The sequence below is a fragment of the Dermacentor silvarum genome, chromosome 4 (assembly GCF_013339745.2).
Source record: "Dermacentor silvarum isolate Dsil-2018 chromosome 4, BIME_Dsil_1.4, whole genome shotgun sequence".
Taxonomy (NCBI): Eukaryota; Metazoa; Arthropoda; class Arachnida; order Ixodida; family Ixodidae; genus Dermacentor; species Dermacentor silvarum.
The window spans coordinates 231596542-231623740 of NC_051157.2; the positions used below are offsets into that span (position 1 = coordinate 231596542).

Consider the following 27199-nt stretch of genomic DNA (forward strand, 5'->3'; position numbering starts at 1 on the left):
TACGCTGTAACCTGTATAATTCTCCCTCCAGTGTACATAAACAGGCTTATCTTGCTTGAGGAGTTCCAAATTGAGGAGTTCGCCTCCTCAATTTGGTCCCCATATAAACAATATCTGATCAACATGTTAGAAGCGATTCAGAACAAAGCCAGTCAGTTCATCACGCATTATTACAGATACCCATCCAGCATACCACAAATTAAACAAGACCACTTGAGCCATTAATTGCTCGTCGTGGCACTGCTCTTTTATCATCCTCATCATCAACATCATCAGCCATTATTTATGTCCACTGCTGGACGAAGGCCTCCCCCAACGATCTCCATTTACCTCTGTTTTGTGCTAGCTGATTTCAATTTACGCCTGCAAATTTCCTAACTTCATGACTCCACCTAGTTTTCTGCCATCCTTGACTGCGTTTCCCTTCTCTTGGCAACCATTCTGTAACTCTGATGGTCCACCGGCTATCCATCCTACGCATTACATGGCCTGCCCAGCTTTATTTCTTTCTCTTAATGTCAACTAGAATATCCACTATGCCCATTTGCTCTCTGATCCACACCGCTTTCTTCCTGTCTCTTAACGTTAGGAACCGCAACTAGGCTGATTTCAAAAGCAGCAATTGAAGTGGGAGGTAAGTAAGTAGGTAAGCTCTCCCAAGTAACAAAAGATCTAATAAAGAAACAAAAAAGCATGAAAGTGTCCAACTCAAGAGATCAGATAGCTTTGGCTGAACTGTCAAAACTGACCAACAAGAAGAACGTAAGCGATATTCGAAATTATGATGTGGAAAAAATTGAGGAAGCAGTAAAATATGGACGCAGCACGAGATCAGTCAGAAGAAAATTTGGCATAGGACAAGGCAAGATGTACGCACTGAAAGATAAGCAGGGTAATATAATCAGCAATTTCGATGACACAGTAAAAGCAGCGGAAGAATTCTATATTGATCTGTACAGTGCCCAGAAAAGCCAAGCTACTTTCATTCGAAGTAGTGATGAACAGGATACAGAGGCTCCTTCTATAACTAGCGATGAAGTTAGAAGGGCCTTGAAAGACATGACCAGGGGAAAAGCTGCTGGAGAAGATGGAATAACAGTCATCATCATCATCATATATTTTATGTCCACTGCAGGACGAAGGCCTCTCCCTGCGATCTCCAATTACCCCTGTCTTGCGCTAGCGTATTCCAACTTGCGCCTGCAAATTTCCGAACTTCATCATCCCATCTGGTTTTCTGCCGACCTCGACTGCGCTTCCCTTCTCTTGGTATCCATTCTGTAACCCTAATGGTCCACCGGTTATCCATCCTACGCATTACATGGCCTGCCCAGCTTTATTTCTTTCTCTTAATGTCAACTAGAATATCCACTATGCCCATTTGCTCTCTGATCCACACCGCTTTCTTCCTGTCTCTTAACATTAGTCCTAAGATTTTTCGTTCTATCGCTCTTTGTGAGGTCCTTAACTTGTTCTCGAGCTTCTTTGTTAACCTCCAAGTTTCTGCCCCATATGTTAGCAGTAACAGTAGATTTAATCAAAGATAGAGGAGATATCATGCTTGAAAAGCTTGCAGCCCTTTATACGCAATGCCTCACAACTTCAAGTGTACCAGAGAGCTGGAAGAACGCCAACATTATACTTATCCTTAAGAAGGGAGACGTTAAAGAATTCAAGAATTACAGACCTATTAGCTTGCTTTTAGTATTGTATAAAATATTCACCAAGATAATTTCCAATAGAATCAGGGCAACACTTGACTTCAGCCAACCAAGAGAACAGGCTGGCTTCAGGAAGGGATAGTCTACGATGGATTATATCCATGTCATCAATAAGGTAATTGAGAAAGCTGTGGAGTACAATCAACCTCTCTATATGGCTTTCATAGATTATGAAAAGGCATTTGATTCAGTAGAGATATCAGCAGTCATGGAGGCATTACGCAACCAAGGAGTACATGGTGCGTACGTGAATATATTGGCCAATATCTACAAGGATTGCACAGCAGCCTTGGTTCTCCACAAGAACAGTAGAAAGTTACCTATTAAGAAAGGGGTCAGGCAGGAAGACAAGATCTCTCCAATGCTATTCACTGCAGGCTTAGAAGAAGTATTCAAGCTCTTGGACTGGGAAGGATTAGGAGTGAGGATCAACAGCGAATATCTCAGCAACCTTTGGTTTGCAGATGACATTGTCCTATTCAGCAACAATGGAGATGAATTACAGCAAATGATTGAGGACCTTAACCGACAAGGTGTAAGAGTAAGGTTGAAGATTAATATGCAGAAGACAATTAAACATAATGTTCAATAGCCTGGCAAGGGAACAAGAATTCAGGATCGCCAGTCAGCCTCTAGAGTCTGTAAAGGAGTATGTTTATATAGGTCGATTACTCACAGGGGACCCTGATCATGAGAAGAAAACTTACAGAAGAATAAAACTGGGTTGGAGTGCATATGGCAGGCATTGTCAAATCCTGACCGGGAGCTTACCACTGTCGTTGAAAAGAAAAGTGTACACTCACTGCATATTATCGGTGCTAACATATGGGCAGGAACTTGGAGGTTAACAAAGAAGATTGAGAACAAATTAAGGACTGCACAAAGAGCGATACATCGAAAAATGTTAGGCGTAGCGTTAAGCGACAGGAAGAGAGCGGTGCTCTTTTATCCCTATTCTGCAAATTCATTCACACCAGTGTGACATCCTCTGTGCACCTTAATCTCACTCATCAAACTTCATGCAGACTGCATAACAACTTTAGCTTAGCACGCGTGTATGGTGATACAGACGCATTTAACTTATTGGCTCTTCCACAAGCTATCTGTTTGTGGAATGACCTTCCGAATAACCTTGCATCACAGCGAGATCATGCAAATTTTCACGATAATCTTAAAAAATATCTATGCTCCAAAATCTGATGTTTTGAATATGCTACTTTCACCATTACCCTTGCCTATAGTACTGTTGCCAATAGGTCCACCTTTTTTCTTTTCTTTTTTTTTTATGTGAAAGCGATTTTGTCAGTTGTCTTTATTCTCCATAGCACTGTTGCCGCTGAGTTAGAATTGCTTTTTTGTTCTTTGTTGCGTTTTCATTTTTGTTTTTCCAAGTTTAAATGCCTTGCTGTCATAGTGCATCTTGTTAATTTCTTGGGTTCATTTGCATCTTTCTGCACTAATTTATGTTTTACTTTGTTAAGGTGCTATTGTAGTCTAATCTTTATGTGTTTACTATATACTGCCCCCTTTACACAATGCCCCACGAGTGCTCTGTAAGGTACTTATAAATAAATAAATAAATAAATCATCATCATCATCATCAGCCTATTTAGATACACTGCAGAATGAAAGCCTTTCCCTGTGATCTCCAATTACCCCTGTCTTGCGCTAGCTGATTCCAATTTGCGCCTGCAAATTTCATAACTTCATCACCCCACCTAGTTTTCTGCTGTCCTAAATAAATAAATAAATAAATCTATTTGCCATCCATCGGACCAAGGGGGATTGTACTGACACCAATAGGGTTCAATAGGTGACTGCGTTTGACCAATAGGTTTATATTGATACAAATAGCATTTGATAAGCAGGAAATATTTCTTGCTATGTTTTTCCTGTTGTACCAATAGGGACTGGAAAACTAAGTGATGCAGGTGGCAATGCACCATAACAGCTCAGTTTCCCAAATGAGTTCACTGTACAACATGAAAAAACATACGATAGAGCAGTATTGGTCATAGAACGTGCCTGCTGGGAATCTATAACAGTTTCGTATATGGTCGACTTGATTCACCAGTAGTCTCCTTCACTTTGTCATGCCAGTGGAGCCCATGTTCGCGCAGTAGCGTCGATGGCGTTTTAATAAGACGATTCTGCTACGCTAAATGCCCTAATCGTAAGTGAGACTAAGCAGATGGGACTACAGTACTGTGCCCGTCTGCGCTCCACCATGACAGGCAGCGAAGGCACAACAAGTGCTGGCAGTAGGCACTTTCCTCCTCAGTCTTTCAAAGTTTTTTCCCCCTGTACTCACTCTAATAATAATAATATTTATTATTATTATTATTATTATACCCAACTAATTAGCCCAATTATAGTCATAAATAGAAATTTCATACAACTTGAGGTACTGCAGAAAAAAAAAATATCAGAGCCCTCCCACTACTGCGAAGATGGAAGCCAGTGAAGCTGTGACTGTGGTGGGTCTGCTGTAGTGAATGTTGCCCCCCCCACGATGAGAATGGGCATATCGTCATTTGGCATCACCCAACCGAATTTGTCTATCATAAACGTTCTGGTTGAGAAACTCGCGTTGAAACCTGGCCGTCCCGCCGGGGAAGTTGGTGCTGGCGTTGCCAAGGCGTGCACCACCGTTGCCGTTGTTCCTGGAGGCAAGACGACGCTGACGTTTCGCCTGGGCTTCGACAGCCCTCATGCTAGACTCGGCACGTCGATGACGAGCCCTTTCCCGAGCGCGTTCCCAGCGACGTTGCTCAAATGCGTTAGGAAACGTTGTCAGTTATTCATGAATGGCTCATACCCCTATAAGCAATGGCTCATACCCCGTAAACGCGGCCTCCCCATTACGATGACAGAAGAGAAGTGAAATTCTACGCTGGAATGATTAGAGGCAACGCAGCCAGCTGTGGAAGCAGACGATGATAACGAAAGCGGGAGCAGTGGTACAAGCGCATGCCCAGCACGAGCGCAAACTTCACCCCTCTCCCAGTTCACGCTCTCCCAGCTTGGCGATGCTGCGCACGACAACGAGACCGACCTAGCGAGCCTTCAAAATCTCTGCTGTAAAAAGAGAATGAAATGCGATCAAGTCAAGGGTAAAAAGACAACAAATAGGTAATAGTAGCATGGTTAGGCAAGATCAACATTTTGTGTGGAAATAAAATAGTCCTGAACAGCGTAATAAATGATATTGTGTAAGCTAAGAATTTTTGCTGGGATTTGTGCCGTCGATTCGCGGTTGTTGTCTGCAGTCTACAATCACACAAGAGCACCGTTCTGGCACCCATACGATGAATACAATGAGAAGTATCGGCCACACCAAACCTGCCAGCATGACTTGGGCCTAATGACTACGATGATGTGACCTACGATATGGATCCTCACGACCGTGTGATCCGCCTTAAACGTGCTCACTTTTGTAGTAAGAGATGACTATTACTACAAAGGTTGCCTGGAGTCTTGATATATTGTGTGTTGTGATGGCCGATACGCTGATGTGACTTGACGCGGCATCATTTACGAAAGTAGACAGCGTACCCTGACACAGAAGTGACAGTTCACTTGAAAGTGTGCTACTGAGAGTTTCATTGATTCGTAGCAGATGTGTGCCTTTTATTTGCTTTTTTAATGTCTCTGCGGGCACACCCAAGCTGTTTCGAGCCTGCAACAGTAGTTTCCCAACTGAGCTTTGCCACAGTTTGGCAGTTCTGAACTTAGAATCACCTTTATGCCTGCCTATGTGATTTTTCTGTGGCTATTGTTTGCCATGTTTGAGACAAGTGCCATCCTGCAGAGTGCAAATAAAGTATTCTAAGCTTTATCTTTGTGTAAATGTTCCTATCACACTAGCATGTATGGGACAAATTGTCCCTGCCAATGGATTCTATTGGAACAATAGGCAAACTGAACCAATACACATACAGAACCAATACGCTTCAGAACTAATACCTCTATAGAACCGATAGACCTATTGGTGTCAATAACCCTGTAGGAAGGCGTGAGGCGATCTCTTTCCCACATCTTTATTTGGGTTGTCGCTCGAACGTAGGCAATCACGAGCCCGGTGCACTGATGTCTAGATGCCCCGGATGTTCTCCTCGCGTGCCACCTGGCTCGAGTGCGAGGAACGGGCTGTGGCGCAGCTTCGTCATCTTGGTGCTGGCTATTATGGCTCGCAATAATCCAATAGGCTTTCTATTTCGAGGATTTATAGTGGAACTTTTTGCTAGGGCAGTCATAAAAACAATGGTGTTTAAAGCATGTTGCATGCTTCTTAAGATACCTAAGGGCCAATTGCCACAAAATTTTGAACCACATAAATGGCCTACTAGTTTAACATAGTGTAGATATAGAGGAGCCTCCGCGCAAAATTTCACATTTCCATTACAAGCAGAAGCGGAATCAGAAGCTTGCAAAAATAGCTGCATTTTATACGAAACTGCAAAAAAAAAAAATGCTGCCATTACAGCTCGTTAAGAGACGCATAACCTAGAGCACTCGGCTCCGCGGTATGGCCTCCGAGATAAGGCGGCGTGTTGTCATAGCAACAACCACCAGTTGCACACATTGTCTGCTTAGATGCTGTTTAAAGGCTGTTAACAAGAAAACTATGCAATTATCAGCCGTGCGACATTGCCAAGATTGCTTTAAGGGTATATACTACTGATTTATAATAAATTTAGCCAGAGTGAAATTTAGTTGCACTTGGTCTTTAAAATCCTGGAATACCTAGGTCGGTCAGGTGCGGTAGGGCACCTTTTGTTTCTGGCCTTTTAGTTTTCTGGATGCAGGAAACAGAACTTTGAATAGGTAAAAACAGACTAACTGACTAACTTTTGGTTGGTGTTGCGCCATGAAACTGATTGCTATGCACAATGTGTGTTAGAGAAAGAAATTGGCAGTTTCACTCGACGGTGAAGCATTGAAAGCAATTGAAAGGTTCAGCGTTGCGCTCGAGATATGGCAGACGCAGCACGCACATCACCCTAGCAAATACAGGTGTACGAGGAATGCAGGCACTGAAAGAACTCTATAGATTCAGCTTCACATTTACAGTCCATTCCGATCAGACTTTGTTATGCTATGCACACGGCTCGTCAGCAGGAGTGCTAATGCGTGAGCATGCAACGCTTCAGAAGCAAAAGCCAGAATGCTGTTCTGGCTCTGGCAGAGCCGATTGAGCAAAGTATGATGGTGTGTCCACTTGGTTTCATCGCATTTGCAGCCAAATGCACTGCGAGTCTCTGAAGGTCTTCTGACCTCCACACACAGGCTGTGCAATATGTGGTGTCGATGCAGGACAGCACGGCAGTATTGGTGCCAGCGGTGCCTTGAGTGTCTACCACTATAGAACAGTTTGAAAATGAACTTGCAGGGGTTCGCTATTGAAAACAGAACTTGGTCATGAATCGAGTTCTCTTTCATGGCTTTTGACATACAGTGCAGTGATCTGCATTAGGGAAACTTCTTAAGTTCTCCTGCATTTTCCAAGAACATTACCCATGACATAGTTAATTTTGTACCAGCACCAAAGTGTCTAAGAGGAGCATGTGCAGAGTCCATATTTTGGGACAGAACAAAACTCATTGAACAATTCAAAAGTATCACTGTATCAATCTGTTCTGGTGCTGTACATCACTCTATTGTTTCTGAATGTAAAAAAAAATCAGAACTAAATTTAGAACTCCCAGAAATAAGTCGTACCTGAAGGGGTCACCAATTCACGAGGACACAAAGCAAACACTACAAAGTGCAACCTGCTTATGGAGAGGACCACACAGTAGCCCCAAAGATGACGATTTTTCAACATACCTACCTTCACTGCAATACAGCTTTCCCATGATATCTCAAGCTACAACATACAACACTGTTCTTGGTTTCCAGACCCTTATACAGGGTGTTTCAGCTAACTTGGGCCAAGCATTAAAAATACAAACATAGGCGTTACGCGTGTCGTATTGGCGCAGTATTGTTCTGAGCCGTATGGAGCACGTCATATTTTTTTCCAATCCGCCAAGCTGGGTAATTAACAAAGATGACTTAATTAACTTTTTAATTATTAGCTAGCGACGAATCCTGAATACAAAAGTTGAAGCGCTTGTTCAGAAACATCAAATTATTTCATCTGTGCTAAGATAACTGCCCTGTTTAATGTTTTTCCAGCCTTTCTTTAAAGTGCACGAAATTTTAAAAAATACCACGTGACTGCCGGCTAACGCACCGCACTTTTAGTTCCCTCAAATGTAAGTTGAACGAATTAGCAAAGGCTGCTCCGCGCACAGCGATTGATTGAACAGGCTGTCGGTGACCACGTTTGAATTGTGCATCGCTTAATTTAAAAGCTCACTGCAACGTAATTTCAATTCGGGAAAATTTGTTATAAATGATTAGTACTATACATAGGCGCCGACTACGGGGGGGTTCTGGGGCTTGAGCCCCCTCCGGAATTTTCCCGGGGGGGCTGAGCCCCCCCCCGGAGATCCGTAGCCTACACCCCCCCCCCCACCCGCCCCTAAAATGTCATTACCGGAGTTCTGTTATCCACATAATTTGAGGATTCTTTTGCGATGCCTCCCCATTTTCACTTTTGTTGTGGCTAAAAGCTTACGGCACCATTGTTGGTGCAGACGTGCACGGCTTTTAATTTATACTTTCACTTTATTTCAGCAAATCCTTGCAATAGGAGGACAAGCGCATTAGAAGCACCCAGCGGCGGCTTCCTCATCCGCGTTTCCTCACTTAAACATTTTTTTTAAATTTCCGCTGAGAACACCACGCACAGTCACAATATATTTATATATATATATATATACAAAGGACAGAGTTTATTATATATTTTAAAGAGAAGGAGGTAGCCAACTAAATAGATAGCCTATACCTAGAGAATGAATATGTTGACATATGTTCACCTCACTTCAAATTACTTTGCATGCTTTTTTGACCCTGAAAAAAACCTGCATACTTCAGTAACCCCTTCGGCAGAGTCTTCTATCAATGGCGTGTGAAAAGCACGTGAGTAATATGTGCCTCAATATTGATTCTCTTTCCAGTAGGCAATGCTAACGACTGGTCACAAAATAAAAGAAAAAAAGATCCTTCTAATTAGTTACAACATTTGCGCATTAGGAATGGAAGCATCGCCGCTCGCATGCAGAGGCCATAAATACGGGGTGTTTCAGCAAACTCTCAAAAAAATTTTAAAGGTTCCCTGTGGCAGATATCACGATTCTAGTTCATGAGCTGGTCTACTCGAAGAGGTGGACATTACTTGCACAAAAAATTGAAATGCCTAATCGACTAATTTAAAAAATCACCAATTAGGTTTTTAACATACTAACTTATGGCCCGTGTTGCAATTTACAAATTCTAGCCATGAAATTCGCAAGGCGGATGCACTAGGAACTAATTATCAGGATGGCACCAGTTTCGAGAGATTAATTCCCGAACATTGCAGAGAAATGCATTGGCGTTCCAGTTACTTTTGCGCTTACCCGCCGTGGTTGTTTAGTGGCTATGGTGTTGGACCGCTAAGCATGAGGTCGCAGGATCAAATCACGGCCACGGCGGCTGAATTTCGATGGGGCGAAATGCTAGAACGCCTGTATACTTAGATTTAGGTGCACGTTAAAGAACCCCAGGTGGTCTAAATTATTCCAGAGTCCTCCACTACGGCGTGCCTCATAATCATATCGTGGTTTTGGCACGTAAAATCCCATAATTTGTTCTTTTCATACTTTTGTGCTTTGATGCATAAAACGACGTTTTGTTGAGAAAGTGACTGGCACGCCAATGTATTTCTCCGCAAAGTTGGAGAATTAATATTTACTTCAAAGTGGATCCACACTCCACGGCTAGAATTTGTAAATTGCAACATGGGCCATTTATTTTATTTTATTTACAAATACTGCAGTCTCAGTGTGAGACATTGCAGGGGTGGGTACATAAGTAGCCTAAATAGGCAAAATCAAACATTATATAGCATACAATCAGTAGAGCATGTTACATATGTGCATGGTCAGTACAAACAATATTGCGTGTAAAGAAAGGCATGTATTCAAAGCTACAAAAAATAAAGAGTACACCAGCAGGTCTTAGAACTAATGAGAGATATGATAGATTTCTTTCGCGAATTGTGCGGGAGGTAACTGTCGAAGTGAGCCATCAAGACCATTCCAGAGTTCGACTGTTGACGGGAAAAATGAAAATTTAAAAGTGTTCAAGCGTGATTGACATGGAACAAGGTTAAGGGGGTTAGTGCTTCGAGTTGCACGCGCAGGACACTTCACAAATGAAACCGGTGTCACAATAACCGACGACCCGTGTATGATTTTATGCAAAGTGATAAGATGCTCACACGTGCGTCTGTGTGCAAGTGTGTCAAGCGATAGGTCATGGGCATGTGAAAAGGTGAAAAATGGTGGTCATATCTGTTATAAATATATCTTATCGCTTTGTTTTGCAGAGATTCCAATTTGTTAGCGTCACAAGAAGAATACGGAGACCAGACAACGGACGCATACTCCAAAACTGGCCTGATCAGTGTCTTCTATGCAGTTAGTTTGCAATCCTTAGTAGCATCTTTTAATGCATGTTTTAAATATGCTGATTTGCGAAGTGCCTTCGAGTGGATGCAGTCTATGTGTTTCTGCCATTTCATGTTATGAGCAAAAGTTACCCCGAGATATTTCAATTCATCTACATGTGCAATTTTAGTCCCGCTGAAACCATAATTAAAGTGCAAAGGTGTTTTCTTATTCGTGAAGGTCATCGAGACTGTCTTTGTTAGGTTAGATGCTAGTTGCCAAGTATCGCTCCAAGCACAGAACTTATAAAAAATTCATTTAATACTGACTGGTCATTTGCATTTGACACTTCGGAATACAATACACAATCGTCTGCGTATAACCGTAGCTTAACTGGCGAGTTTTCAGTGACCTTCACGGCGTCATTGATATAGATTATAAACAAAAGCGGGCCTAACACTGATCCTTGGGGCACACCAGATGTAACTTCGATAGTATTGGATGGATGGATGGATGGAAAACTTTAATGAACGTCCTGAGGTACGCGACTCAGCGCGCAGCGGGCCGCTCCCACGTTGGGACAGTCAGGCCATGCCCGACCGCCGCATCATGGGCCCTCTGGACAGCCCATAGTTGCGCCCCGGCATCGGGGCTCTTGATAGCGGAGAGCCACTTGTCCTCATTTATTTGTTCCGTGCCTCGTAACGAGGGGCAACGCCAGAGCATATGGTCTAAGCTAGCGAAGTCATTGCAGTGCCTGCAAGAACTACTGGCATAAGTGTCGGGATAAAGCTTGTGTAATAAAGCCGGGCTGGGATACGAGCCTGTTTGCAATAATCTGAGGGTCAATGCCTGCGCTCTATTTAACTTCTTGTGAGGAAGGGGAAAGTCTCTCCTGCCGAGATAAAAGTACTGCGTAATTTCATTGTATGTTGTCGGTTGATCTCTGTTCTCCACCACTCCTGGCTGGCCGGGGAGTTCTCCATGGTCGCGGAAAGCGAGACCTCGCGCCTTGGAGTGGGCCAGCTCGTTGAGGTTTGTGGGGCCTCCCATGATGGATCCCATGTGAGCGGGGAACCACGTGAGAGTGTGGGTGGCAATGCTTTTACCGTCGAGGATGCGACAGGCTTCTTTACACACGGCGCCAACGCTGAAGGCGCGGATGGCTGCCCTGGAGTCGCTGAAGATGTTGGCATGTTTCTCGTCCAGGAGGGCCAAGGCAATGGCCACTTGCTCGGCCGCACATGACGACGTGCCTCGTACCGAAGCTGCGTTAACGGTCGAACCCTTATGGTTGATGGACACTACTGCGAAATTTTTGCTGTTGCCATATTGGGCCGCGTCAACGAAGCAGCTGCCGCCAGGGAGTTCTGTCGCCCGGCGTAGGAGCGCCACGGCCCTGGCCTTCCTTCTTTCCACGTTGCGCTGGGGATGCATATTGCGTGGGGCGGGGGATATGATGATGTGGTCTTTCTGCTCTTTCGGAAGGCCCTGGTAGGAGTCTTTGACTTTAGCCGGGGGGACGCCCATCTCTGTTAGGAGTCGTCTGCCCGCCGTGGTGCCGGAGAGTCTGAGAATCTGTGCCCTTTCTTGTGCTTCTGCAATTTCTTCTAGTGTATTATGAATACCCAACTGCAGAAGTCGGTCGGTGCGTGTGTAGTTTGGTAGTCCGAGCGCGCTCTTGATCCCCCTCCTTATCATGGCATTTAGTTTGTCTCGCTCGGCCCTCTTCCAGACGTGCATGGCCGCTACGTACGTGAAATGGCATAACAAGAAAGCGTGGACTAGCCTTATCAGATTCTCTTCACTCAGGCCTCTCCTTCTGTTAGCTACCCGCTTGATTAGACCGATGACGCTATCCGTCTTCTTTGCTAGTTTGTGAATGGTGATGCTATTTGTGCCCGCCCCTTCGAGTGTCATTCCCAAGATTCTAATGGACGCGACTTTGGGAATCGGATCTCCGCACTTGATGTAGAGATTAATGTCAATTTCGGTGGGGGGTTTCCAGTTCTGTGGCTTGCGGCCCTTTCTAGTGGGGCTGTAGAGAAGGAGTTCCGATTTCTTTGAGGAGCACCGGAGTCCCGTGTCTGTTAGAAAGCGCTCTGTAGTGTCGACAGCTTCCTGGAGAGCGGCTTCGACTTGTCCGTCACTGCCTCCCGCGCACCAGACAGTGATGTCGTCCGCGTAGATCGTGTGACCGATGCCCTGGATCTTGCCTAAGTATCTCGAGAGGTCGACCATTGCGATGTTGAAGAGGAGCGGTGAGATGACTGACCCCTGGGGGGTGCCTCTTCCACTCAGCTCCATTTTCTCTGATTCCAAATCTCCAGCCTTGAGGATGGCGCATCGTTTGCTCAAGAAAGACTTGACGAAGGCATGGAAGGAAGAGCCCAGGTCGAGTTTGGAGATGGCGTCGAGAAGGAACTCGTGACGGATGTTATCAAAGGCCTTCTCCAGGTCCAAACCAAGGATGGCTCTCGTGTCCCGAGTGCAGCGTTCCAGGATTTGGACCTTGATAAGCTTCATGGCGTCCTGGGTGGAGAGGCCTGGCCTGAAACCTATCATGTTGTGAGGGAAAAGGTCGTTGGTCTCGATATACTCGGCAATTCTGTTATGGATGGCGTGTTCGGCCACCTTCCCTACACATGATGTCAGTGAGATGGGGCGGAGGTTGTCCAAGCTCGGCGGTTTACCGGGCTTTGGGATGAGTATGACCTTCGCCACTTTCCATTGTTCCGGTACAATTCCCTCCTCCCAAATGCGATTTATCTCATTTGTGAGAAACTCGACTGATTCGTCCTCTAGGTTTCTGAGAGCCTTGCTGTTAATGTGATCAGGGCCGGGTGCCGACCTACCATTGAGGTCATGTAGGGCGCGGCGGATTTCACTGACTTGGAAAGGCTCGTCCAGCACGGAGTTCGGCTTCCCTTTGTATACTGGGTATGGCGCCTCATCGGCCACAGTTTTGAGTGGCAGGTACTTCTTAGCTAGCGTCTCCAGCACTTCTGCTTCCGAAGACGACTTCTTGGCTTCGTGTAGCGCTTTAGCGAGGACACTTCTCTGGTTTGATTTGGTGCCCGAGTCGTCGAGCAAATGTTTCAGAAGATTCCACTTCCCTCCCGTGCGCATCTGCCCGTCGATTGAATTGCAAATTTTGTCCCATTGCTGCCTAGACAAGGCTTGGCAGTGCTCCTCTATCTGTTTGTTGATCTCGGCTATCTTTTTCCTGAGCTTGCGATTCAAGCGTTGGCTTTTCCACCTCTCGAGGATTGATTGCTTGGCCTCGAGTAGGTGTGCTAGCCTGCTATCCATTTTGTCTGTCTGCAGATCCGTTTCTATGATTTTGGTGGTGGAGCAGACGTCTTGCAGAATTAGTTCGGACCACTGGGCGAGGCTCTCGGGCTTTTCTCCACGGGCGGCGCGGGCCTTGCGCACCTCACGGAATTTGTCCCAGTCAGGGACCGAGAAGGCCTTTTTTCTCTTCTGCTCCACTTGTAGGCTGGTGGCCGTGATGTAATGATCGCTACCGAGGTCTATGAGCAGATTCGACCACACGGCTGAGCCAGCGTTTTTAACAAATGCGAGATCCGGGACAGAGTCCCTGGTCGAGGAGGTGCCGCGTCTGGTGGGAAATCGATAGTATTGGACTTACTTTTATTAAAGGAAACGTACTGGCTTCTCTGATGCAAGTAATCAGCAATCTAAGTAATTAGTTGGTCATTTTTAATAACCTCACGAAGCTTGATGAGAAGCAGCTTTCTATGACAGCAAGAGTCGAAAGCTTTAGCATAGTCTATCAATATAGCATCCAGCTGGCCTCGACTATTTAGCACCGTAGAAATATCATGCGAAAACTTAATAAGTTGTGTTATTGTCGAGAAACCGGGCCGAAAACCATGTTGACACGCTGAGATAACGTTGTTCTCTGTTAAGTAACTAACAATGTGTTTGTGAATAATGTGTTGAAGTAACTTACAAGTACAGTTAAACCTGGATATAACGAAATTGACAAATTCCCGAAAAACTTCGTTATAAAGAGGATTTCGTTATATGCAGGTCGGGCAAGAAAATTGGAAAAATAAACGCTTACCGTATGTACTATCGCTCAAGATTTACCCCCAATACACTAAAGTTGCGATGAACAAGAAAGTCCCAGTTTCGCCTGAAAGGCGAAGGTCTTTGCGATTGCGACAGCAAATTATCAGACAGCTATACGAAGTAAGGATAGTACAGTCAAACCTCGTTAATACACACCCGCTTAATGCATAATTGCAGTTTAAACGTAGTCGCAAAGATTCCCCCACCCAGCCCCCATTGAAACCCATGTATTGGCTGACCGCTTAAGCCGTAGTCACTCATTGCCCACCAAACGGTTAGTGCGTACTATTTTTCTTGTTCTACACGCACAGGCACAAAATCGGCAAAATCTCATGTGCGCAGACGTTCGATTCTCGAGTTGCGACGCCCGGACAGTCGCCAGCGATAGTGAACTTACAACATGGCCACCATGACATATTTTCTGCCGATTTGCTGCGCACAAAAGCATGGCCTTCAAGATAAGTTCTCGGTAACGCAGAGAAAGTCCAAACACGGCAACATCGTCGCCGCGCGCGAACGCAGTGTGTGCGAGTGAAAGAGCTTGCGGAGGTCAGCCGACTCAATCTCGCGCACGCGAGGGTGAAGGGGGGAGGGGGGCGGAAGCGCGCTTCTGCGATAGGCACGGCGGGGCAGGCGAGAAAGGGAGGCGTTTACTTCGGCGGCGGCCGCCGTATCTTGAAAGCGATCTGCGATGTGGAAAACGTGTGCGCCCGCGCGGGCTCATCTTCAAAGCGAACTGCAGACAAGGTCAATAGGGAATTTTAGTATAGCGGAAAACAGCAAACGCAAGGATTTAGCGTTAGCGTTGCGTGCTGCAAACTGCGCATGCGCAGAACGTAAACGTAGCCAGAGCTCTTACGTACGTACGCTATTTCCGGAATATAGCGTTCAACGCTAACGCACGCAAGGGATTCCGTACGTAGGGCAAGATGGCGGCGCCTGTTGAAGCGAGAGCCGTCGACTTCGGATCTATCGAGTCGTCGGCCTGCACTGTTCGGCCCATTCGTTCCCAACTAATGCTCGTGTTTGCTTTAGATTTGTGTGATGATGCTTCGACAGCAACGTACAGGTGACAAATGGACGTTGTTTTCGATATACGTTCTCGATTAGCGGCGGAGTAGGCTTAGCGAGAGGGTTTGCTCACGTTTGCTGTATCCTTCTCGAGATGGCGCCTAAGTGTATTTGCGTTAGCGTTAGCGTTTTGCTCCGTTCCTCTATTCTAAAACACTACCTTGTACCGCGCAATGCAGCCTTTCTTTGAGTTAGCGTGCGACGCAACGCTAACGTAAGAGTTTTCCGCTATTCGCGACTCCAGTAGGGTGCCTCGATGCCAGCGCCGCCGTTCAGGGTGGTGCCAACCTTTGACTGCCCCCGCGCCGCCGCTTTCTGGCTGCGACGCCATGTTGTGTCACAGCGAGCCGTTGCGATTGCTTGGTGCCGGTGCTGAGTTCGAGGCACAGTGCGCGCGGATGCTTCGCGGACGCTTCTACTTGCTAGACAGTGTTCAGCCGCATGACTGACAAGCTCTTAAGTGCATCGTGTCGACATGACGGGCTGTTGTGTTCCCAAGTGCGCCGGATCGACGCGTAAAGGACTGCGTTGTTTTCGCTTCCCCCGGGACCCAGAGCGACGGAAGAGATGGGAAGCCCAAGTAAAGCGCGATCACTGGAAGGCAACGGATAACTCCTGCATTTGCGAGGTAAGTGTCAAGAATGTTTAGACTACCGCACCGTGTTTTTCATTTAAATAAGAAAGTATTCTCTGATCCTCGCTCACGTACCTACGTTCGCTCACGAACTAAGTAAGCACTGCACCGATGCTGTCTGAGTAGCGTATGGTTTGCGAGCGCGCGTCGCATAGGCTTTTTTCGTTTTGATGGGCGCAGTCTGTACCCTTATTTGAAGGACTGACGAAGATGCTTAGCCGCGAAATAGTCTTACATTAGCTACGAATCGTCACGTAAGTCACCTATTTTCCTTTTTCACGGGAAGCACACATCGTGTGTGTCTCTTGTTTCTTTTTTTCTTTTCTTTTTTCGGTACTGGTTATTTGGGACTAAATAACGCAGTGCTTCGTCTGGGGAGAGCGGCTGTTTTGTACGTGGTAAGCGAAACATTGTGATTTTTTCTGATTTCTCAGGAGATATCTTGCGGACCTCAGGGTGTTACGTTACATAGCTGATTTTTTTAGACTTGTACATATTTGTAGCGTGGTGATCGTCAGCCGATGGTCGTTCGTGCTCATTCCCGATCGTAGTGGGTACTGTGACGGTCTTTAAATGCCTGTGCACGGTATGTCCAGGTGTAGTAGAGTTAATGGGCATCATGGGACCAAAATGTTTCGGCGCTTTCTGGCATGGTGTCTGTTGTAGCCTGTGCATTTCTTCGAAACGTGTGAAGCGAGGTAATACAGCATTGCTTCTGCTAAAATTTATTTTTAAGCACTGTAATGGGTTCTCTGTATTTACAAGGCAACTTTTCATATCAATAATCACGTTTGTTGTTTTACCTGTACTTAGAAACACTTTGAAGAGGACCAGTACGAGGGAAATCGACAGGATGGGCGCCGTCTGTTAAAGTCAACAGCCCTACATCATCATGGACTATATTTTCGAAGTGAAAAACATTGCTAATCTGTATTTGACTGTCTTAGTTTCATTTACGGTTTTTGTACGTGATATGTATGCAGTGTTGTCTATTTTTTCAATGTAGTTATCAGTGTTCTAATGGTTATTTATGAAATGTTCTGTACTCGCCATCGATGTGTTTGGCTGATGCGACGTATTCGATGGTAGCTGATGTATGTATTCTGGCTGGATATCTTGATTAATATTACCCGCGGTTGCGTTTTCTTGTTTGCATTCTTGTTTTCGATTTATATTGTGTGTAATAAGGTTGATGTACTCACTTGAACCCCCCCCCCCCCCCCATGTAATGAATAAATAAAAAAAAACCTCTCTCTATCCCGAATTGTGTGTCGAGCCTACCTTGCGAATTAAATTTTTTATCTCGTCTTTCAACATGACCTTCATGCGCCACACAGTGCATATAATTTTTCATGTTTGATTGTACTAGACATTATAAGTAAATGTATTTTGTGCATCGTTTGATTTCTTGTGTGTACTACGCAAGATTGACACAGACAAGTTACGTTACATTTTTCTCTACAGCACTAACTAAACCTTATTTTCACATCGCAGTTATTTTTACACCAGCTTAATCCTGTCAGCACACAGTTTGGTGGGCAAAAAAAAAGCAAAAATTGCGCGTAGATATCGTCAAATAATTGCAACGAACGCGAAGAGCATGCGCAACGCAAGGGAAACTAACCGCCGTGCGCGAGTGGCTGGCTACGGTAAAGGAGGCGTGACGTGTAAACCAAAATACAACAGCGAAAAAGAAAAACTTCCACACACAGGGGGTCGCAAACCTTATATACCAAGCATCGAAGCGCAAAAAAAAATTGTGCGTATTTTAAACATACACACGGCATATTAAATGTGATTGAATTAGGCAACTTGGGGCATGTTCCCGGTGCCATACATTTCCCGGTACCATACAAGAAAAATCCACTCTCGTGCACAAGTGCATTGCACAATCTTTGTTTTTGCTCTATTCTTGTTTGTTGTAGTCCTTTAGCGGTACTTTGAAATGCTATGGTACCGCTAAAAACATTCCCCACGGTGGAGCCCGGTGCATGTCTGACAAGAGAAGAACAGTCCTTTTCCTGCCTCCCTTTGTTTATCAATCACTGCAAACAACGCAGTTGGTTCCATCGTTGCGCTCGTAAATGAAGTCAGGCCTACCATCCAGCTTTTGTTCACAGTGCACACATGCGCAAGGACCTCTCATTTTGGTCGAGCCCTAACATCCCCGACGAATTGCTCAATTAGGTTCCTCTGATATGTCAAGTGTCACTGCTCCTTGAGTCCCTGTTTCTTCAGCTACATTTGCATAAGCAGAAAGCTGTTTGCCACAAAAGCTTCAACAAGCCAGAACAGAAGCTTTCGCCATCGTTTTACAGATTTTTGCGAAAACACGTAGCTTGCGCAATAGTGGTCAGCTCTGTCAACGGCACCCATATTCTCCATGTAGTCACAAATTATGACGCAGGTGAAATAAGCATAGTGCAAAAGACGGGGACAAGATAGAAAGACACATATGGTGGTGTGTGTGTATTCTGTGCCCGTCTTTTGCACTGTGTTTTGTTATGATGAATTACCAACACGCTCAACAAGCATCTACCCTTGTCAGCTTCTGCAGGGTATCACTGATGCCTTGCGCTTTCTTTCTGGTCACTTCTTTCAGAAGTATTCTGAGCAGAGCTCGGCATGATGACTTGGCGTGCCACTCAAGCACCATGTCGGAATTACCTTTCCAATAGGCAACCACTTCGTCTGCCTTCATTTTCTTTTTCAGTGCTTGGGGCATCTTCTTCCTGTTGGTCATTGCGGTTCGGGTCAGCAGTATGTTCTGTGAAAGCAATTTTTCTACAAGCAGTGAGGATGCGTAGAATCTGCCTGTATAAAGATGATAACCACTTCCTGGTGACACGAGCTGCAATTTCTCTAGCAGGTGCAAGTCTGTACAAGCTCTGAACGACAAAGGGTGATGGTGCTGCCATAGTATGGTTCAAGGGCCCAGATGTAACCTGTTTGGCAGTCATCAAGCAGAAAAATTCGGAAGCGCCATATAGTCAGCTTTTGTAGCTTATAGCACTTGAAAGAGACTGTTCCTTTGAAGCTGACAGTGCTCTCATCAACACAAATTTTTGGCCTCGCTTTGACACACTCAAAGACATAATTGCTGTAAATAAGACACACAAGAACGTAGACACACAGATGACAACATGGGTGCGTCTACCTTTTTGTGCATGTCTTACATGCGGCAATTATGTCTTTCAGCAAACACCAAACAGGCCAAGAAACAGTTCGTTTCAAATGCTCATGGTATTTAGTATCAATATATTGACCAATAGCCCTGATCTTGTTGCACTAGGTTGGGGTGGCTGAAGAAGTGTAATTGCAGCAATGTGGAACATCCAAACGATTTGGAGATATCTCATTCGCGTGAATACGTGTGGGAAGAATTGCATCTTCCTTAGCAGATCATGGCTCAAGTACCTCTGGCTGGGGAATAAGTGTTATGTCCAAATAACTCCGAGAAAAGGTCTGAATTCATCTCCAGTTATATCTTGCCAGTTCTTTCCTATGGAGTGCTCAGGAGGCACGCCAGAGTTGGAGATTCTCTCATGCACAAAGCGGTTCATCTGTGAAAAAGAGCTGTAAGTATAACTCCCAGTTCAGATTGGTGGATCTGAACTTAAACTTACAGCGCAAACGCCTAAGACGAACCACAAAAGGAAGATACGACAACTGGCACTGACTAACAACTTCTTTATTTCTTCGAAATAAAGAAGTTGTTAGTCAGTGCCAGTGTGTGTCGTATCTTCCTTTTGTGGTTCGTCTTAGGCGTTTGCGCTGTAAGTTTAAGTTCAGAACTATGTACCATCATCATCATCATCAGCCTATTTTATGTCCACTGCAGGACGAAGGCGATCCCTGCGATCTCCAGTTACCCCTGTCTTGCGCTAGCGTATTCCAACTTGTGCCTGAAAATTTCCTAACTTCATCATCCCACCTGGTTTTCTGCCGACCTCGACTGCATTTCCCTTCTCTTGGTATCCATTCGGTAACCCTAATGGTCCACCGGTTATCCATCCTACGCATTACATGGCCTGCCCAGCTCCATTTCTTCCACTTAATGTCAACTAGAATATCGGCTATCCCCGTTTGTTCTCAGATCCACACCGCTCTCTTCCTGTCTATTAACGTTAGTCCTAAGATTTTTCGTTCCATCGCTCTTTGTGCGGTCCTTAACTTGTTCTCGAGCTTCTTTGTTAACCTCCAAGTTTCTGCCCCATATGTTAGCACCGGTAGAATGCAATGATTGTACACTTTTCTTTTCAACGACAGTGGTAAGCTCCCAGTTAGGATTTGACAATGCCTGCCGTATGCACTCCAACTCAATCTTATTCTTCTGTAAATTTCTTTCTCGTGATCAGGGTCCCCTGAAAGTAATTGACCTAGATAAACGTACTCGTTTACAAACTCTAGAGGCTGACTGGCGATCCTGAATTTGAACATTATCCTTGTCTTCTGCATATATTCATCTTCAAGCCCACTCTTACACTTTTTCGGTTAAGGTCCTCAATCATTTGCTGTAATTCGTCTCCATTGTTGCTGAATAGGACAATGTCATCTGCAAACCGAAGGTTGCTGAGATATTTGCCGTTGATCCTCACTCCTAAGCCTTCCCAGTCTAAGAGCTTTAATACTTCTTCTAAGCATGCAGTGAATAGCATTGGAGAGATTGTGTCTCCTTGCCTGACCCCTTTCTTGATAGGTAACTTTCTACTTTTCTTGTGGAGAACCAAGGTAGCTGTGGAATCCTTGTAGATATTTGCTAAGATATTCACGTATGCCTCCTGTACCCCTTGATCATGCAATGCCTCTATGACTGCTGGTATCTCTACTGAATCAAATGCCTTTTCATAATCTATGAAAGCCATATAGAGAGGTTGATTGTACTCCACAGATTTCTCGATTACTTGATTGATGACATGGATATGATCCATCGTAGAATATCCCTTCCTGAAGCCAGCCTGTTCTCTTGGTTGGCTGAAGTCAAGTGTTGCCCTGATTCTATTGGAAAGTATCTTGGTGAATATTTTAAACAATACTGAAAGCAAGCTAATGGGTCTATAATTCTTCAATTCTTTAACGTCTCCCTTCTTATGGATTAGTATAATGTTGGCGTTCTTCCAGCTCTCTGGTACCATTTGTACTGGAATCAACTGGTTCCAGTTGGATTCCAACTGGAACTTTGACCAGTTGTATCAGTAGCAACTGGAACCAACTTAAACATTGGCCAGTTGTTCTGGTAGCAACTGTTTCCAGTTTGAATCCAAATGAAACGGTGACCAGAAGTTTAAATGAAAGCAAGTAACATCCAGTAACATGCAGCAGCTAGTCCTACTTATACTGAGCAATTAAGTTTGGCAGTTTTAGCAATCCTAGCCAACATTCTAATAGAAGTCTGTAATAATTAGTCTAATACGTCAGTTTTGTATTAGTTGTATAAGTTTTGTATTAGACCAATAGAAATTTCTATTAGTCGTACTGATTTACCTATAAGACCAAGAGGCCGTGTGTATTAGACTTATTAGTCTTTTACAAGCAGTGTAGTAGACACGCGCGTGTCTACTAGTTTCTCTATTAGACTAACAGGTCCTATTGGCCTTATGCAGATTGTTACTGGTCTGATACAACATGTACTGCTAGATTCCACAGCTCTTGTTTGCTGGTGAAAGTTAATTGACAAAAATTAGAATAGCGGACCGCTTGCTTGCATGGAGGGGTGTTTCTAATTAATCACTGAATAATTAAAAATTCTGCTGTACAATTGTGCAGCAGATTGCGTTCGCACGTTTGCATTAGTTTCAGCACACCACCTCTCAGCGACGTACGCCTACATGGTCTTGCCAATTTTGCTTCACTGAGCCTCGTCGCGATGAGTCGAGGAAACAGCTAGTGTTTACAGCACAGCGAATACTCCCCCGCGAAAAAAAAGAAAAACGCGAACAACCAGCCGTCAGATCGCGGTGCCCGGTCAGCTTACGAACAACCATATTTGTTTGGCACTGAAGTTTCGTCAGTGTCGTATTTTCTGTTGAAGTGCGCATAAAGTAAATGTTAAACTTTTAATCTAAATTGCTAACTTGATATCGCATATAAAAGGCCGTAATATTTATTGACATCAAAGAGCAGTATCGCAGAGAAGGGAACGCGGCGGGTGGGAAGGATATAAAACTGCGACCATAGTCAGCGGTAGTTGCGCACAGCACGTGTGCAATGGCGGCCGCCATGTCAAGGCGAGGCGTCACGCGAGGCGTGCGTGCGTGTTAGTGAATTAACGATGTGTTTTTAAGGAACCCGTGGTGTTAGCGCCTGCGCAGTCTCATTCGTGGAGTAGTATATTTGGATAGTTTTATCTATGGCTGCTGTTGTGACTTCCAAACAACCCAAGGCAACTGTTTTACCCCTGTCCTTCGCGGCTTTGTGGATCTATCAGCGTGCATCGATGTGCAGTGTTCTCCCCGGCGCCGATTTACCATTTCGAGGTAATTATACTTCTTGTTTATGCTTCTATAGTACAGTATGAGGTGTTTTCTTCTTTTTTTTATCCTGACGGTGGACGTAAGTACTTCTGAACAGTGCCGTCGGGCCGATTGCTGTGTGCGTTGCAGCAATGATCGACATGCCTGTTTCCGACAACGCTGTGCAAGATTTGTGTCTAGAGTTCTTTATATCTGCCTACTGTTTCGATGGAACACACATCTTATGTTGATTTTGTGTTCTTTATAGTGGTCCTATCGTGTCACGTGGCGTCATTTTTTATTATGATAAACATTTTGAGCTAGCATATATCACACTGTCCTAAAATTAGTTTGGTAATTGCGGAGCCACATTACTCTAATGTGGAAGCAAATATTGCCAGCTTAAACGTTTAGTGGTAGAACTAGCACCCCTGTTTCTAACTGCTTCTATATGTGTGTATTTTTGTGCCCAGGTTTTTTTAACCACTTCCTCAAAAGGACGCCCTTTGGTCGAAGTCAACGAAAAGCTCTCAATCAAGATTGCTGACCTGACGAAGATCTCGAAGGAGGAATCTGTAAAAATACATGCTGTGCTAATAAATGCTTTTAGCAATTTTACCTGTTTTTCGTTATGTATCTGGAACATTACAACATTTTATTTCACTCCAATAGACCTATTACACTAATACACTAAGAGACCTACTAGAATGTATTAGTACCTAAAAGTCGTGAGGCATTGCGTATAAAGGGCCGCAAGCTCTTGAAGCATGATATCTCCGCCGTCTTTGATTAAATCTACTGTTATTCCATCTTCTCCAGCAGCTTTTCCCCTGGACATGTCTTTCATGGCCCTTTTAACTTCATCGCTAGTTATAGAAGGAGCATCTGTATCCGGGTCATCACTATTTCGAATGAAAGTAGTTTGGCTGTTTTGGGCACTGTACAGGTCAGTATAGAATTCTTCCGCTGCTTTTTACTATGTCATCGAAATTTCTGATGATATTACCATGGTTATCTTTCAGTGCATACATCTTGCCTTTTTCTATGCCAAGTTTTCCTCTCACTGATTTCATGCTGCGTCCATATTTTAGTGCTACCTCAATCTCTCCTTTATAATTTCGAATATCCCTTACTTTCTTCTTGTTGATCAGGTTTGACAGTTCAGCAAATTCTATATGAGCTGTTGAGTTGGACACTTTCATGTTTTTGTCATTTCTTTATTAGGTCCTTTGTTTCTTGAGAGAGCTTACCTACTGGTTGCGTTGGTGCCTTACCTCCCACTTCAATTGCTGCTTCTCAGATCAACCTAGTTACGGTTTCATTTATTACCTCTATGTTGTCTTTATCTTCCTTTTCTAAAGCTACGTATTTGTTTGCGAGCACCAGCCTGAATTGGTCTGCTTTTACCCTCACTGCCTCTAGGTTGGGCTGTTTCCTCTTGACTAATTTCACTCTTTCTCTCTTCAAATTGAGAGAAATCCTAGACTTCACTAACCTATGGTCTCTGCACTTTACCTCACCTAACACTTCTATATCCTACACTATGCTTAGATCAGCAGAGAGTATGAAATCTATATCATTCCTTGTTTCTCCATTAGGGCTTTTCCAGGTCCACTTCCTGTTGCTGCGCTTCCTGAAGAAGGTATTCATTATTCGGAGCCTATTCCTTTCCGCGAATTCTACTAACATCTTTCCTCTTGCATTCCTAGAATCGATGCCGTAGTTGCCAATTGCTTGCTCACCAACCTGCTTTTTCCCCACTTTACCAACTGTACCAACTAGGCCCAAATGAAGTTTTACCGATTGGTGGAGTTCACTTGTGATCCCGGATATTTTTGCTGTTGTGAACGCAACAGCAAAAATATGTGGGAGATCATCTGCGCAACAATTCCAGCCTGTAGCAAGTGGACCTCTGACGCTGCTGCCCATTGTGTTGTTTTCTTCATTGCTGTCACTGGCACACTCATCCAATGAGGCTCCTCCTTTGTACGATGGAGGAACCTAACTTTCCTCTTCGCTAAAATCACCATAACTTTCAATAAATCAAGGCGAATTGTTCCCATAAAACCAGCTTGTGGAGCATGCCACCATGCTCCAACGGAGAAGAAAGAGCGCCAGCTGACCATGCCTTTTCACATTTTGTTTGCTTTGCATCTCTAGGGAACATGGTAGAATAAAGGTCGTATACGTATACACTTGTGTGACTGTCCAAAAGATGGCACGAGATATCTTGCAAGAAAAAGAATGCACACAGCCAATATGCCTTAGTGGGCACCTCCTGACAGCGGACCAGAACAACCGTTCCCTAATCGTGGGAGGCTCCCAACAAAAGACCGCAGAGGGTTAAGAGGAAGCTTTAGACGCCGCCTATTCAAATAGATGTAAAATGCAGAAACACTTTTCAACCATTCGGGTGATTTTAATGAGATTTGTTGCACTTCAGAGAGAAAGGTAAATTCTAGTGACTGTTGGATGCAGAATTTCGATTTGGGGCCTGAATTTTTAAAAATTTCCGAAAATTTGTAAGTTTGAAAAAAATAGAAGCACTAAGTTGACAAAATCGTACCTCTGCACCAAGAATAGATATCGCAGTTCTCTAAACTGCATCCATTAGAGCATCCAAAGCAAACAACTTTGATATGTCAATTTTTATCTTATGTGAATTTCTTACATAGCTTGCAAAGGTTGCAAATATTAGTAGTTTAATTTAGAGTCAGGTATAATATACCAATTTTGTCCGCTTTAGATGTAATATTAGGTGCAATTTACAGAATTGTGATATCGTTTTTCATTGCTGAGTTACAGAGTTGTAAACTTGATAGTTCCATTTCCTGAAAATTTGCTAATTTTGCCACTCTTTATTAAGAAACTGGCAACCTAAATTGAAAGTGCACCACCAACAGACACTAGAATTAAACTATTACCATTAAATGCAACAAACCTCATCAAATTTGGTGCGCTGGTTGCCAAGAAAAACGATTTCTCCTTTGCCATGTATTACAGTGAAGCTGTAATATGGCTAGCCGATTCGTCCCTCTGTCGCCTGTATGCAGAAAACTATCATCATCAGCAACGGCTCGAGCGTTGTCGTGTTCTTCCACAGCTGGCTCATTAGCACCCCTTGGCGGAACCGCGCGAACAAGCTCGTGCCACTGCTTCCGCATTCGTCGTCGTCTCCCACAGCTGGCTCCATTGCTGCTCATCATTCCAGCCTAGAATTTCACTTCCCTTCTGTCGTCGTAATGGGGAGGCCGCTATTATGGGGGTTATGAGCTACTGCTTAAGGGGGTATGAGCCATTCATTATCTTACGTACGTGATGGACAGATTTAATTTTGAAGCAATTTAATTTTTAAAAATCGCAAGTGGCAATGTAACAATGGCAGACTGCAGGTATACCGTCAGTGACAACGTTTTCTCTGTCGCAGCCGAACGTGTGTGTAACCTCATTAAGAAACAGAAAGACGTAACCAATAATTGAGAAAGACTTTAATGTACCGTCTGGATTAACCCAGTGATAAACACCGGGGCAGCACATGTCAGCTTCGCTGGTTAACCATCTGTACGGAGTGCTTGGGCGGTGATTTTTTAGATAGAAGCCCCCAGGCTAAGGTTTTCTTTTAAACTAGGCTTTTTACGTGGTCCAAAATTTCACTGCAGTTGGCCTTCAATGTACGTTGCACATGACGGCACTTGACCTCCTAGTATTTGCACTGTGTCCTCATGAATCTGTTCCTTGGATGAATCCTTCTAGTACAAATACCAAATGATGGCACATTATTCTTTCTTGTGCTGTCATGGTTATGCTGACTCACTTATTCCTTCAGAACCTGAAAAGGACAGCTCATCTCAAATTCATAATTTGTGCAAATTACTATGATGCTCTAAAACATAAAACTGGCTACTTGCAGGATATCAAACTGTACATGAATCATTATTCAAACCAAGATTTTGGCCAGACATGAACTGAGACCTATATACCTATATTTTGAAATTACGAGCCAAGCCTGTCTAAAAAAAAGCAGGCAAGTTTGCACTCGGTTGTGCAAAGCTTAGGCCCAGTGAAAGTGTCAATCGTCAAGTCTTACTGACTGCTACTGCTAGGTATTAACTTGGTTGCTGCTAGGCCTTAACTTGGTTTAACTTAACTACGCATGTAAGGAAGGTATTCTCGAGCGATCATTTTCGGAGGTACCTTCCCTCTTGCGACATTTCGCGTGACTAGCACTGGACGCGTCGGCTCCTACGAGCGACAGTGTTCCTGGCATGCCACAAACGCAGGCAGGCAGGCAGGCAGGCAGGCAGGCAGAAGCCGTGTCTGTGTCGGGCGAAGCGAGTGCGCACCTGCGCCGATGGTTACTAGGCAATGCGAGGTGACGTCATCGCTATGGCATCGGCAGCAGCTCTGTGCGTTGCCTCGTTGGTGCTGCTACAATTTCTTTCTCCCTCTATCTCGCTCTCATTTTCTGTTTCCCTCTCTCACGCATTGCGTGCGCTGCGCGCATGCTCTCCTTCCCTCTCCTTAACGTCCCATGTCTAGGCAACATGTGCACGGCACAGAGAGGAGGCGAGGCACACGCCGCTCCGCGAGGTGGTTGCTAGGTAACGCAGTGACGTCATAGCTCGGCGAGGTTTTGCGACAGCAGGCGTCACTTTTTACGGTTAGCTAGAACAGCTTCGCTGT

General features: G+C 44.6%; 1 protein-coding gene and 1 long non-coding RNA gene across 6 annotated transcripts in view; one reads left to right on the forward strand and one right to left on the reverse strand.

Annotated features, from left to right (window-relative positions):
* Positions 1-27199, reverse strand: part of LOC119449313 (protein O-mannosyl-transferase Tmtc3) — a 731059-nt gene that overhangs the window by 10013 nt on the left and 693847 nt on the right. Inside the window, exon 24 of one of the 5 annotated variants that reach the window (XM_049666408.1) lies at positions 25990-26345. The exons of the other annotated variants lie outside the window; for them this stretch is intronic. Coding sequence (XP_049522365.1) covers positions 26339-26345 — 7 coding nt within the window. The 3' untranslated portion in view covers positions 25990-26338. Of the gene's footprint in view, positions 1-25989; positions 26346-27199 lie in introns of those variants that run through there. 5 annotated transcript variants of the gene reach the window in all.
* On the forward strand, positions 21222-23134 carry LOC125944954 (uncharacterized). Its single transcript, XR_007466649.1, has 2 exons — positions 21222-22540; positions 22990-23134. It is a non-coding gene; the product is annotated as an uncharacterized LOC125944954 (long non-coding RNA).